At 44.4% G+C, this 14,395-nt stretch overlaps 1 protein-coding gene across 1 annotated transcript in view; it reads right to left on the bottom strand.

Moving 5' to 3' along the window:
* LOC124597070 (protein tailless-like) overlaps positions 1-13,139 on the bottom strand; it is a 90,968-nt gene extending 77,829 nt beyond the window's left edge. The window contains exon 1 of the mRNA XM_047135916.1: positions 13,124-13,139. Within this exon, the coding sequence (XP_046991872.1) occupies positions 13,124-13,139 (16 nt within the window). The remainder of the gene's footprint in view (positions 1-13,123) is intronic.
* Positions 13,140-14,395: the final 1,256 nt, after the last annotated feature.

Below are 14,395 nucleotides of genomic sequence, written 5' to 3' on the forward strand. Positions count from 1 at the left end.
CGCCTGCGAGTAGGCAACCGAATGAACAGATCCACAAAGCGGGCCGCTGTCATAGTGCCTTCCCAAGCGGCTGCAGCTTCTAAGCAGCAGCGGCAACTTCAAAGAAGTGCACACACGAGTTGACGTTAGCTGCGTCACAGGCCGAGCCAACACTGAGCACCTGTAATGTGAGCTACAAACTGAGAGGGATGCTCTCTCCACTGGCACGTGTCCATTTCCTTGTAGTCATGTGGTTACTTCTGATTCATCAGAGGTACTTACGAATAATTTAGTACAGAGTGAGACGGGACTTAACCTTGCTGCAAGCATATCCATCCAGGAACATCAAGTCGGCTATCTGTCAACAAAGTGAGGGGCGGGGCTTTCAGAAACAAAGCGAACACTGGTGCAGTTAAGTAGAAAGGAAGCAAATACTGGCCTGTTAACCAGATAATGAACAAACACACTGTAAGTCTGTGTTGATGACTCTTCACAAATGTAGACCCATTCGTGACTGTTACGACTATTTAGCATTGCGTCTCCGGTGAAACAGACATCACACGAGGAAAAATTCACTTCGGAAAGTGAGGCTGCACCATAGAGCACTACATCAACCATCGGCTCAACACGATATGACGTCCATAGTCAGAGCATTTTATGTTAATAGTAGCACCGTAGCTACTGTTTCCGTATTACGCGCCACACACAACAGTGCGTAACGGACATCTGAATCGTAACTGATAGAATACCAACTAAATGAAATGATTGTATGGCATTGTTGGCTGGGAGGCCCCAGTCCTTTTTTTTTTTTTTTTTTTCTCTTTTAGTTGACGCCACTTCGGCGACTTGCGAGTCACTGATGATGAAATGATGATGAAGAACACACAACACCCAGTCATCACGAGACAGAGAAAATCCATGACCCCGCCGGGAATCGAACCCGGGACCGCGTGCGCGGGAAGCGAGAACGCTACCGCAAGACCACGAGCTGCGGACAGAGTACAAACTGAAGGCTGCTGATCCACGAGGACAATCACGGCTTTTCCCAAGAAGGCAGTCTGCGAGTACTAACGTGTTCCTCGAACGCTGTGCTGTGGTGTCGCTTGCTTAGGCTCTCTTGGCAGTCGGAACAGTGTCTGAACTATGGCGTGCTTCCGGCGTCTCCTACATTGGATACGGTCAGCCTCCAAGTGATTCTCATTTGCTTGTCCTTACACGAAAACCATGCCAGATAATTCCTTAACCGATAATAACGCTTATTTCACTGCGCCTCGTCTACTGTACGCTGCTGTTGTAAACAACAGAAACTGCAGTCTTACACCGTTTCACATGAGGATAGACGACGCCAGTGGACACATCACACAGTCTTGAGTGCGTTAGCGGAATTTCCTATCTCCGGCCCTCAGACAAACCATACTGCAACATCTCCAGCGGTTTCAAACAAAATAGTAGTTAGACCATTATTTGTTCACCTTTCAGAGTCTTCAGTCTGTTTGTTGAGTTCCTTTCATACTTATTTTTAGGCCTTCCGTAAATTTTGTGAAAAAAGTAATCCAGATATCCTTGACTGAGTACAACTTTCTTTTTCAATTTAGTGTCTCGTTGTAGTCGTAATCGTGTAGTTACTACGAATCTGAATTGGCTTGTAACTGATGCTTCTTTAAGAATTGATTTGATAATCGATAAAATATCATTAATCTTATTTTAACTCTATCTAATGGTATCCCAATACACGAATGTATTCTGAGTCCCCTCACCCTTAATACATTTATTCCATCACTTTTAAGTTCTGTTTTAGCGTCGTCATTATTTCTTTTCCCGGCAGATGAGACGTTAATTGTCAAAGTGGCTGTTAGTCCTCAAATAGCTGCAAGATTTAACTAAATTTGTGGTCCATCTCCGTAACTGGTTAAGACTTGAGACAGTTAGTCGTTACATTGCTAGAGTACATTAAAGGCGACTTGTCATAACAATGCTTCTTGCACATTTTAGTGACATATGTAGAAAAACAACTTTAAAATTTTGAAGATTACTTATAGCGCCGCCACCTATAAGAACTTCATGAAACTATAGGGGCTGAAGCGGGAATATTCCGCGAAGTCCGAGAACAAATTCCTCATTTTGGTTGTTGGGGCTGAAAGAGAAGCGTACCTCACGGTGAGCGAATAGCCACACTACATTGAGAATGAGAGCACTTCGTGACTTGCAACAAACTTTACACACAATTTCAAACCACGAAATGATGAAAGGAAAAAAAAATTACAGCCTACTGCTAGGGGCGTTCAATAAGTAACGCAGGACATTTTTCTCTGAAAGCAGCTTGATTTTCTTCAGGATTTCAATACAGTACATTATTCCCCACTCTTTTGGCTACAGAACCCTATTTTCAACATAATCTCCGTTCAATGTGAGGGCTAAACTAAACGCCAGCTTCCATGGAGGTCCTATTTGCCAGCCTGGTACCACACTTCTGGTCGACGTTGGAGGCAACCTTTTGCTGCCTCAGTAACCTCCACATCAACCACGTACTGCTTCCCGCGGGGTGAATCCTCCATTGAGCCAAACAGACAAAAGGTCTGCTGTCATTTGCCGAGGAACACAGCGGGCACAGCCGGCCGGTGTGGCCGTGCGGTTCTAGGCGCTTCAGTCTGGAACCGCGTGACCGCTACGGTCGCAGGTTCGAATCCTGCCTCGGGCATGGTTGTGTGTGATGTCCTTAGGTTAGTTAGGTTTAAGTAGTTCTAAATTCTAGGGGACTGATGACCACCGAAGTTAAGTCCCATAGTGCTCAGAGCCATTTGAACCATTTGAACCACAGCGGGCACACACGTTTGAGTACCCCAACCTCGTGGACGACTGCTTCAGCACTACCAACAGAGACGTCCAGTTGACCAACGAGATGTTTGTGATCCGTCAATTACCTCGAATGAGAGTGTCCACACGTACCCACATCACAGGAGTCACAGCTGTGTGCCGCCGGCCGACACGCGAGAGATAGGGCAGGTTTGCGCGATCTCGTTGCGATGGTGACAGACACCTCGCTTAAAGACTCACCGTGCTTTTGTTCACTGCCAGGAATTCGTAGACATTCTGCGAGCACCTGTGGATGTCTACGATGCACAGGTTTTCCACCAAAAGAAACCCAATGAAAGCTCTCTGCTCGGAAAGCACATCCATTACAGACGCCATGTTGAAGGCTACGTATAGTGCCGCCAACTATCACAACGTCATGTAACTATAGGGGCTGAAGCGGTCCCACAACAAATTCTGAACTTTTTCAACCGAAATTGGCAGAGAAAATAATGTGCTGCATTAGTTACAGGACGCCCGTGGTATATACACTAAAACTTCAGGGTCAGGCATGACTTTTTTATTACTTCTTTACCATTGACTCCATTCACAACAGATTTCGCTGAATGTATTCATATATACCAATGAATGACGCTGAAAAAAATCTCATTATAAGACACATAGTTCAGGAGTTATGACGTCATAAACACTGAGATGCGTCAAAAATCTCCGCACCCTGCGTGAAGTTTTAATTTACAATTTTTTTCTACTAATTGTAGTAGCAATACGTTTCGCAGACAATATCCGCATATATCACTGAATGTAAATGCAAAAATACATGATTGTACGACACGTAGTTCAGGAGATATGACATCATAAACATTGAGCTCTTGAAATTGAAAAGACAGTGCGAAATATGTGGACAAATGCGAGTGAAATATGTTAAATATAGGTGAAATATGCGTGGATGCGCGAACCTGTGCAAAGCCGCGGGTAGAAAGCTACTCCTAAACTCTTCGATCGATCGCAGTCCATCTTGCACACGTCTTATTTAATATCTGGGAAGAAATACTGAGGGGTGAAAACCATAAGCTTTATTACGGTGGGGATGGTAACTTGGTGATGGAGAGAGAAAGGGGGGTGGGCAGGAGATGGTCAGGTAGATTGGGAGATGAAGAAGATGGACAGACAGAGAGACGGAAGGGGAGTTCTACAGACAGAGAGATGGGTAGGAGGCAATGGGCAGGAAAAGGGTGAAGGAAGCGATGGACTAATACACTACTGCGCATTAAAATTGCTACACAAAGAAGAAATGCAGATGATAAACGGGTATTCATTGGACAAATATATTATACTAGAACTGACATGTGATTACATTTTCACGCAATTCGGGTGTACAGATCCTGAGAAATCAGTACCCAGAACAACCACCTCTGGCCGTAATAACGGCCTTGGTATACCTGGGCATTGAGTCAAACAGAGCTTGGATGGCGTGTACAGGTACAGCTGCCCATGCACCTTCAGTGTTATACGACAGTTCATCAAAAGTGGTGACTGGCGTATTGCGACGAGCCAGTTGCTCGGCCAACATTGACCAGACGTTCTCAATTGGTGAGAGATCTGGAGAATGTGCTGGCCAGGGCAACAGTCGAACATTTTCTGTGTCCCGAAAGGCCCGTACAGGACCTGCAACATGCAGTCCTGCATTATCCTGCTGAAATGAAGGGTTTCGCAGGGATCGAATGAAGGGTAGAGCCACGGGTCGTAACACATCTGAAATGTAACGTCCACTGTTCAAAGTGCTGTCAATGCGAACACGAGGTGATCGAGACGTGTAACCAATGGCACCCCATACGATCACGCCGGGTGATACGCCAGTATGGCGATGACGAATACACGCTACCAATGTGCGTTCATCGCGATGTCGCCAAACACGGATGCGACCATCATGATGCTGTAAACAGAACCTGGATTCATCCAAAAAAATGACGTTTCACCATTCGTGCACCCAGGTTCGTCGTTGAGTACACCATCGCAGGCGCTCCTCCCTGTGATGCAGCATCAAGGGTAACCGCAGCCATGGTCTCCGAGCTGATAATCCATGCTGCTGCAAACGTCGTCGAACTGTTCGTGCACATGGTTGTTGTCTTGCAAACGTCCCCATCTGTTGACTCAGGGAGCGAGACGTGGCTGCACGATCCGTTGCAGCCATGCGGATAAGATGCCTGTCATCTCGACTGTTAGTGATACGAGGCCGTTGGGATCCAGCACGGCGTTCCGTATTACCCTCCTGAACCCACCGATTCCGTATTCTGCTAACAGTCATTGGATCTCGACCAACACGAGCAGCAGTGTCGCGATACGATAAACCGCAATGGCGATAGGCTACTATCCGACCTTTATCAAAGTAGGAAACGTGATGGTACGCATTTCTCCTCTTTACACGAGGCATCACAACAACGTTTCACCAGGCAACACCGTTCGACTGCTGTTTGTGTATGAGAAATCGGTGAAAACTTTCCTCATGTCAGCACGTGTGAAAGCTCTGAAAAGCTAATCATTTGCATATCACCACATGTTCTTCCTGTCGGTTAAATTTCGCGTCTGTAGCACGTCATCTTCGTGGTGTAGCAATTTTAATGGCCAGTAGTGTAGTTCCGGGGATATGACGTCATAAACATTGGGCTGTGTGAAAATGAAAAGGCAGGGCGAAATTCGTTAGAGATAACGATGAAATAAGTGTAGAAATGTGTGTGAATATGTTAAATATAGGTGAGATATACGTGGATATGAGAACCTGTGCAAAGCCGCGTGTAGAAAGCTTCTCCTAAACTCTTCGATCGATCGCAGTCCAACTACGTGTTATTTACTATCTGGAAGAAATACTGTGAGGGTGAGAACCATAAGCTTCCTATTAGGGTGGGGATGGTAACTTTGTGAGGGAGAGAGAAAGGGGGGGGGGGATGGACGATATATTGGGAGATGAAGAAGATGGACAGACAGAGAGACGGAAGATTGGAATAAATACATACCTGGGCGACCCCAGGTGCTCAACGAGTTGGAAAAATGTAAACGAAGCTCAGTCCTGTCCAGAAGTAAGTAGAGTGTCATAAGTGACACACTCATAATTTAATGCAGTTCACAACCTATTTGAACGAGTTGATGACTACTTTGGTGTAACGATAACTGCACGAAAAGAGTTAAACAGATTTGAGAGTGATAATAAGTCTACATGTGTACTGTTAAATAAGTAAGTAGTGGTTGTTGTGACTGAAGATTCGCAATTTTTCACAAACGCAACTTTTGTTGATGTAAGTCCACAGGGTTGATGACTGAACATACAAACGAAAGGTAACAATAACGAAAAAAGTCTCCTGATCGAGGTAAACAGAAGTTCACTTCTTATTTTCTACAAAGGTTCGTCGTAACACACACACTAGTAACAGTCCAATTCCGAGACGAAGAGGTAATCTTCGACGGTCGCTGTACACGAGGTCGGCATCCGGCGTGAACTGAACGTCGGGGCTGGTTCTAGCCCCTAAATAGCTGTCTCCAGCCAGTCAGGTTTTGGCGTAGTGATACTTCCTGCAGGCCGTGGCTCGAGCTCCCCCTGCAGGAAGTAGTGCTCGGAATGTCTGTTTCCATTATCTTGTATGTATCGGGTGATCAAAAAGTCAGTATAAATTTGAAAACTGAATAAGTCACGGAATAAAGTAGATAGAGAGGTACAAATTTACACACATGCTTGCAATGACATGGGGTTTTATTAGAACCGAAAAAATTCAAAAGTTCAAAGAATGTCCGACAGATGCCGCTTCATCTGATCAGAATAGCAATAATTAGCATAACAAAGAAAGACAAAGCAAAGATGATGTTCTTTACAGGAAATGCTCAATATGTCCACCATCATTCCTCAACAATAGCTGTAGTCGAGGAATAATGTTGTGAACAGCACTGTAAAGTATGTCCGGAGTTATAGTGAGGCATTGGCGTCGGATGTTGTCTTTCAGCATCCCTAGAGATGTCGGTCGATCACGATACACTTGCGACTTCAAGTAACCCCAAAGCCAATAATCGCACAGACTGAGGTCTGGGGACCTGGGAGGCCAAGCATGACGAAAGTGGCGGCTGAGCACACGATCATCACCAAACGACGCGCGCAAGAGATCTTTCACGAGGCTAGCAATATGGGGTGGTTCTAATAAAACACCATGTCATTCCAAGCATGTTTGTCAATTTTTACCTCTCTATCTACATTATTCCGTGGTTTCTTAAGTTTTCAATTTTATACTGACTTTTTGATTTCGGTAAATAGCCGGTGTTTACCATGGTGCTTTTGGGTGCGCCTTGGGCATATACAACCTCGTCCTCTGTGGTGTTATATGGATTGCCGGCCCTCAGGGGCTACCTTGGCTCCGGTATAACAGTGGTTATAGGTAGCATCAGATTATGTTCACCTGTTCATAATGATCTTCGACTGAAATCGGTAGCATCATTACCACGTTTGTTCTTTTGTTTTAACCCTTGACCGTTCCGCAGAAATGAAGTACACTGAAACAAAGACTGCCACACAGATACACGCACGGGAACGCCGGTATGTAAATTTTCATCTGCAGTGCAGAATTTGGATCGAGAGGAATATCGACCGCAGCGACGCGTCCCACGTCGGCCACCTCCGTCGCTGAACAGGAGAAATTAATTGGAAAATTCCCCGCTGCGTGCCGGACCCTGTAATCCTTGCCGTGTGTGTGCACCGCCTTCTTCCGCAGCGCTCCCAGCCGTGGGAAAATGGGTGCACAGTGCTGCTGGCTGCGACGCGACGTCTGCTGTGTGTGTCCGGTCAATCCGTGGCTTTTTATTCGCAATGTGCGTACACGCGCCGAACTAGCGACAGCTCGAAGCCCCAATTCAAAGTCAGAGTTAGATGGAAGCGAGAGTTCCGGCGAAAGAGAAATACGCTCGCACGCGTTTGTTCTTTCACGTCGCACGTATTTGGTCGTTATTCGGTTTACGCAAAGCGCTGCGAAGCTTGCATAGCTTCGTATTTGTTCGCCGACAAACTGTGGAAATTTAAAACCGTGCGCCGCCAGCTACCGCATAAAACAGTCTCGCCACTGCTCTGTGGCAAAAGTGCGTCCTTTATTTCTTGTTTTAGAGCTTTTCACTTTGACAAAGTGGTCTACAGATAAATGTTCTGTAACGCGAGATTCACTCTGGGAACTATTTTATTTATTGCTGCGTGATGTTGCGTCTACAGCATACTGTGAGCTACGACGAATTTGATATGTTTCCCTGTAAATATTCTCTACTGCGGACACAATGCAGCTATTCTGCATCTAAACGAGTGAACTGAGGCAAAAGAAGGGAAAGAAAACTTAAAAGAAGTTTAAAACAGAAACAGTACAGGGAAAGTATGCTGCTTCTATCTATATCGTTCTTCCAATAATATCGCAGTTTCTATTTCGGTTGCGGTTATCCCTATCCCAATCTCACTTACAACTTTTGCACTAATAATTTAACTTCTCGAACGACTACTTTCATTTTCCAAACTGTGTAACACTATTATCGACATTACTTATAATTATCTTATCTAACTTCTTTGTCTCTTTTTATTTAACGTGACTTCTGTATAACCGTGTTCTTTGATGTAACATCGGTGTAAATATTTTATTCATTGCGTATGACGATTTATGTAATTGTAACTAAGCTATGGATGTAACTTCAAAACTAACGTGCTGTAAAAGAATGGAAGTATTTCCGAGTATCCTATTTTATTGAACTGAAAAGTAATTACATTCCTTAAGTTAATAAACTTTGGGAAGTAGTAAAGTACATAATTATTTAGTGGGAGTTATGATGGAAATACTCCACGTAAATTTCATTAAAGGGTAGTTAAAGTTCCACCAAGGTGCAATATGCAAAGAGAAGATTTGAAGCATTCAGTTTAAAGATCCTTCTTATTGAAACCTCAGTACAGTGTTACAATTACCTGCAAAAGAACTGTGCTGATTCATAACAGACACTGCATAGTAGACTTTGGAGGGCCAGCGTAAGGATTACTGTGTTATATGGTTAAGTGTTTCTAATATTGTGTTACTAAAATGTTCAGCCTAGATGTGAGTCTACTGGGGTCCCCATGCTAATAGTTGAGCCAAATTTAAATTTCATGTTACAATAACAGTACTCAGGGAGTACAACTTTCATTCTTATAACTTGTGCTTACGATAATAAGCAAACAGCTACAACTATTCAAACTATACTAGATCCAGGTAGCTATCACATGTCCGATTTGAGATAAATAGTGCAAGAAGTGAATGCTCCTTGAGAATACAAATAATAATCAGTACGGATTATACAGTGCCTGAATACTATTTCAGTGGTAGTAATTTCCAACAATTGAACTGACAAAAGAACCTCTTGTCCAAGTTAGTAGTGCTACATCATTAGTAATCATTTACCTATAACGATCATTAGCTTCCTACTCTATTGTACGGACAGTAAGTCTTATTGACAGCCAGTTTTTCCCAAAACGTATTTGTGCTCCTCATGTGTAGTTCATGTCAAACCACTGGTACGTTACTTGCTAAACTGTGCTACTGCCTTCTATCCTATGAGCAAAATAGAATTTCACTATCAAATCAAGTCAGTCTTAATAGTTAACTTGCTTTATGAACAGTGCTAGTATTTTGGATAACATTGCCTAATTTAGGCTGGCGACTGTTTCCTTCGATATAATCTTCATAATTAATGGGGACCTTGGTTCGATTCCCATTTGTTTTAAAATCCGATACCTTTCCATTGCACACACTCATGGTCAAAAATTAAAATACTTTCACAGGAGTAACATTATTGCTATTTTAGTAGTAGCCTATAGTGTTATATGGTATTATTTCCGATAACACGTGGACCGCTTTTATTCGCTGAAATTTTAAAAACATGTTGTTCGTAATTAGCAAACCAGTTTTCTGATTAACGGCTATACACGAACGTTCAGAGAGTTATGCTGTATGACTAATACTTCGTAGCAGTCTGTACTACCGACAGGGAGACGTGTGTGTATGGTGGCATCATATGAATAATGTGATTTGATATGCAAATGATTCTACTTGCTTGTGCAGTCACTCGTGAAAGAAATGCACACGATTTAGTTTCTCGGTTGCAGTTTGTGCGAAAGGGAATCATACCGGAAAGTCAGGAAGATGTCTTCCTAGATACTTCCATTCAGCTATTAACGAGCTAAATATAGAAACACTCGAGAAATCCAAGCTTCAACATAAATGCAGTTGCCAGGCAAGCCTGCAACTTGCACTGTCGTATTTGACTACGAACGGACCCTGTGCAGTGCCTTCAGTATGTTGCCAGTGTTGGTCGAAGTCAGACCAGTGTTCCGTGTAGTTGTTAGAGCGTTGTGAGGGGCTAAGTGAATTCGAACATGGGCAAATAGTTGGTGCTCTTGTGGTGGGTGTTTCCGTAGTTACGGCACTCAAAGTGTTTGGTGTTTCAAGAGGCACTGTAGCGAAGATTTATACCACCTACAGAAAAAGCTGAAAAACGTCATTCGCTAGTCACAAAGCGGTCGAGAGTATACACTATGTGATCAAAAGTATACGGACAACCCAAAAAAATATACGTTTTTCATATTAGGTGCATTGTGCTGCCACCTACTGCCAGGTACTCCATATCACCTACCTCAGTAGTCATTAGACATCGTGAGAGAACAGATTGGGCCGCTCCGCGGAACTCACGGACCTCGAACGTGGTCAGCTGATTGGTTGTCACTTGCGTCATACGTATGTACGAGAGATTTCCACACTCCTAAACATCCCTAGGTCCACTGTTTCCGATGTGATAGAGAAGTGGAAACGTGAAGGGACACGTACAGCGCAAAATCGCACAGGCCGACCTCGTCTGTTGAGTGACAGAGACAGCCGACGTTTGAAGAGGGTCGTAATGTGTAAGACAGACATCTATCCAGGCCATCACACAGGAATTCCAAACTGAATCCGGATCCACTGCAAGTACTATGATAGTTAGGCAGGAGGTGAGAAAACTTGGATTTCATGGTCGAGCGGCTGCTCATAAGGCACGCATCTCGCCGGTAAATGCCAAACGATGGCTCACTTGGTGTAAGGAGTGCAAACACTGGACGATTGAACAGTGGAAAAACGTTGTGGGGAGTGACGAATCACGGTACACAATGTGGCGATCCGATGGCAGGGTGTGGGTGCGCGAATTCCCGGTGAACATCGTCTGCCAGCGTGTGTGGTACCAACAGTAAAATTCGGAAGCGGTGATGTTATGGTGTGGTTGTGTTTTTCATGGAGGGGGCTTGCTTACCTTGTTGTTTTGCGTGGCACTATCACAGCACAAGCCTACATTGATGTTTTAAGGACCTTCTTGCTTCCCACTGCTGAAGAGCAATTCGGGGATGGCGACTGGATCTTTCAACACGATCGAGCATCTGTTCATAATGCATGTCCTGTGGCGGAGTGGCTACACGACAATAAAACCCCAGTAATGGACTGGCCTGCACAGAGTTGCGACCTAAATCTTGCAGAACACCTATGGGACGTTTCGGAACACCGACTTCCTGCCGCCGGCCGGAGTGGCCGAGCGGTTCTAGGCGCCACAGTCTGGAACCGCGCGACCGCTGCGGTCGCAGGTTCGAATCCTGCCTCGGGCATGGATGTGTGTGATGTCCCTAGGTTAGTTAGGTTTAAGTAGTTCTAAGTCCTAGGAGACTGATGACCTCTGCAGTTAAGTCCCATAGTGCTCAGAGCCATTTGAACCATTTGACTTCGTGCCAGGCCTCAACAACCGACATCGACACCTCCCCTCAGTACAACACTCCGTGAAGAATTAGCGTACATTCCCCAAGAAACCTCCCAGAATCTGATTGAACGTATGCCTGCGAGAGTGGAAGCTGTCATCAAGCCTTAGGTTGGACGAACACCATACTGAAGTCCAGCAATACCGATGGAGGACGCCACGAACTTGTAAGTAATTTTCAGCCAGGTGTCAGGATATTTTTGATCACCTAATGTATCTCCATTCAGTCATTTACTTTTCAATAACGAGATTAAACATCTTTTCAAATTACCATATCTGAGTATTAGCGGTATAAGATAATTGCCTTCTTAGTTCATTAGTATTTCTTAACGTTTTGTGTTGTCAGAAGCCTATGTCAATCTTCTGTTGCCTCACGTACACTCAAACAGTTTCGTATTATCGCTTAATTATCGAACAGACAATACGCATTTGGGCTTATGACTGTATTAATTAATTTCTGCATTATTTCAATTAGACTTGCGGTGGACTCTAGTCATTTGGTACCGCTTTTTATTTCGCAGTTTAGATGATTGATGGGACTGTTTTAAGTATCAAACAAAATTCATACAAGTAGAAAGTGCTGGAGTAGGATATGGTGTTCAAAAAAATGGTTCAAATGGCTCTGAGCACTATGGGACTTAACATCTATGGTCATCAGTCCCCTAGAACTTAGAACTACTTAAACCTAACTAACCTAAGGACAGCACACAACACCCAGCCATCACGAGGCAGAGAAAATCCCTGACCCCGCCGGGAATCGAACCCGGGAACCCGGGCGTGGGAAGCGAGAACGCTACCGCACGACCACGAGATGCGGGCGATATGGTGTTCATTAGAATAGCTTGTACACTTCTCTTCTCCAACCGGTCAAAGCGGAAACGATAGCCTCGTCCAAAATAATATTCATTAGATATATGCGATCAGTCATATTATCGCTCTAACCGACAAGTAAGAGGGCAAGTTACAATCATACTCAAGATATTCCACACTCGGCGCAGTCAATTGATCAGTTATGTCACTGACCTGCTCACGACCTGAATGGTGGCTTATTTACACGCAAGAATGTGACGCGCACACACGGCGACTAGCCGATTTTGACCAGAGAGATGCTCGTGTGGAACGGGCTTTAAAATCGGTTTTCCAACTAGCAGTGCAGCTGTGTGTGCGGTGATTTACGAAGATTCTGTTCACGCGATGCATGCGTTAGTTGTGAGAGTTTCTAAATTCTGTCTTTCTGTCCGCAGCTCGTGGTCTCATGGTCGCGTTCTCGCTTTCCGAGCACGTGGTCCCGGGTTCGATTCCCGGCGGGGTCAGAGATTTTCACCTGCCTCGAGATAACTGGGTGTTTGTCAGAATTTCATTATCATTCATGAAAGTGGCGAGATTGGACTGAGTGAAGGTTGGGAATTTGTGCTGACGCTGATAACCGCGCAGCTGAGCGCCACACAAACCAAACATCATCATCATCATCATCATCATCATCATCATCTGTATTCCTCGTAGGGTAGCGCGAATAGGGTCTCACCTCCCCGCACGCACATGGTCCCCTTCATATACTACGCTACGAGAGAAGCTGTGGGTATGTCTCTTTCAAAGGCATAGTTTGGCTTTGTCGAAGGCACCGACAGATGTCTGTTGTCACTGTATCGTCGTGACTGTGCTAGCTAAACTCGAGAACGACCTTCACAAGCTGCACATTATATTTTCAGTTGGTGCTTTCGTTGCAATTTTCGGAACTATTCCTGCCTTTTTTTCTTTGGATATGAGAATCCGACAACCTAATATTCGTTGTATATGTATTACGAAAAGTACCTAATATTAAATGAGTGTGCTGGTTGTGTCAGGTATGTTCTGATTTTTGCGAAAAATTACAATTGGGTACGAGAAAAACGAACTACTTCCTTCGCACTCGGAAGTAACTGAAACAACGGGGACAAACATCGCCAGTAACATTCCTGCACCGGTGCCAAAGTACGTTTCGTTAGCGTATGTACTTTAACTGAAGAAGTTTGGAAAAGAGGTATTGTAAAATAACTAGGTTGTAATTTTTGTTTTACACTTTATAGACAGCTCAGAATAAGTTACCTTTTCGTTCTGTTTCAAATGTCTTCTCTACGCTTCCAATTCTGAGTGGCAGTTTGTTTTAGCAAACGATCAGTGAGTTTCGAATATCTACCCGCATTTGCACGTTTTGTTGTGACTTGGCAAGACAGCCAAGCCACTATGAGGTGAAGCCGAAAGGCACGCGTTTAAGCTCACGCAGGCTGGCGTGAGGTCTGGAACAAGGCCAAGGTATTTAGACTAGCAAAAAAGGTACGTAGCTTCTGGAATACTTAACTTTAATCCATAATTGGTGAACATCGGTCTGGCGGTACATGCATCACAAGATAAATAGCAAATGATAATGGCGCCATGCTAGGTCGTAGCAAACGACGTAGCTGAAGGCTATACAAACTATCGTCTCGGCAAATGAGAGCGTAATTTGTCAGTGAACCATCGCTAGCAAAGTCGGCTGTACAACTGGGCGAGTGCTAGGAAGTCTCTCTAGACTTGCCGTGCGGCGGCGCTCGGTCTGCAATCACTGATAGTGGCGACACGCGGGTCCGACGTATACTAACGGACCGCGGCCGATTTAAAGGCTACCACCTAGCAAGTTTGGTGTCTGGCGGTGGCACCACACGCTTCATTCTTAATTTGTAAATTACTAACAAATGACAGCTCACTACTAAGAGAGAGCCCCATTGTATCAGATAAAACATCGAATACTGCAGAAAATGCTTCTATTAAATTAACTAAA

This window comes from Schistocerca americana, chromosome 1, assembly GCF_021461395.2.
Source record: "Schistocerca americana isolate TAMUIC-IGC-003095 chromosome 1, iqSchAmer2.1, whole genome shotgun sequence".
Lineage (NCBI taxonomy): Eukaryota > Metazoa > Arthropoda > Insecta > Orthoptera > Acrididae > Schistocerca > Schistocerca americana.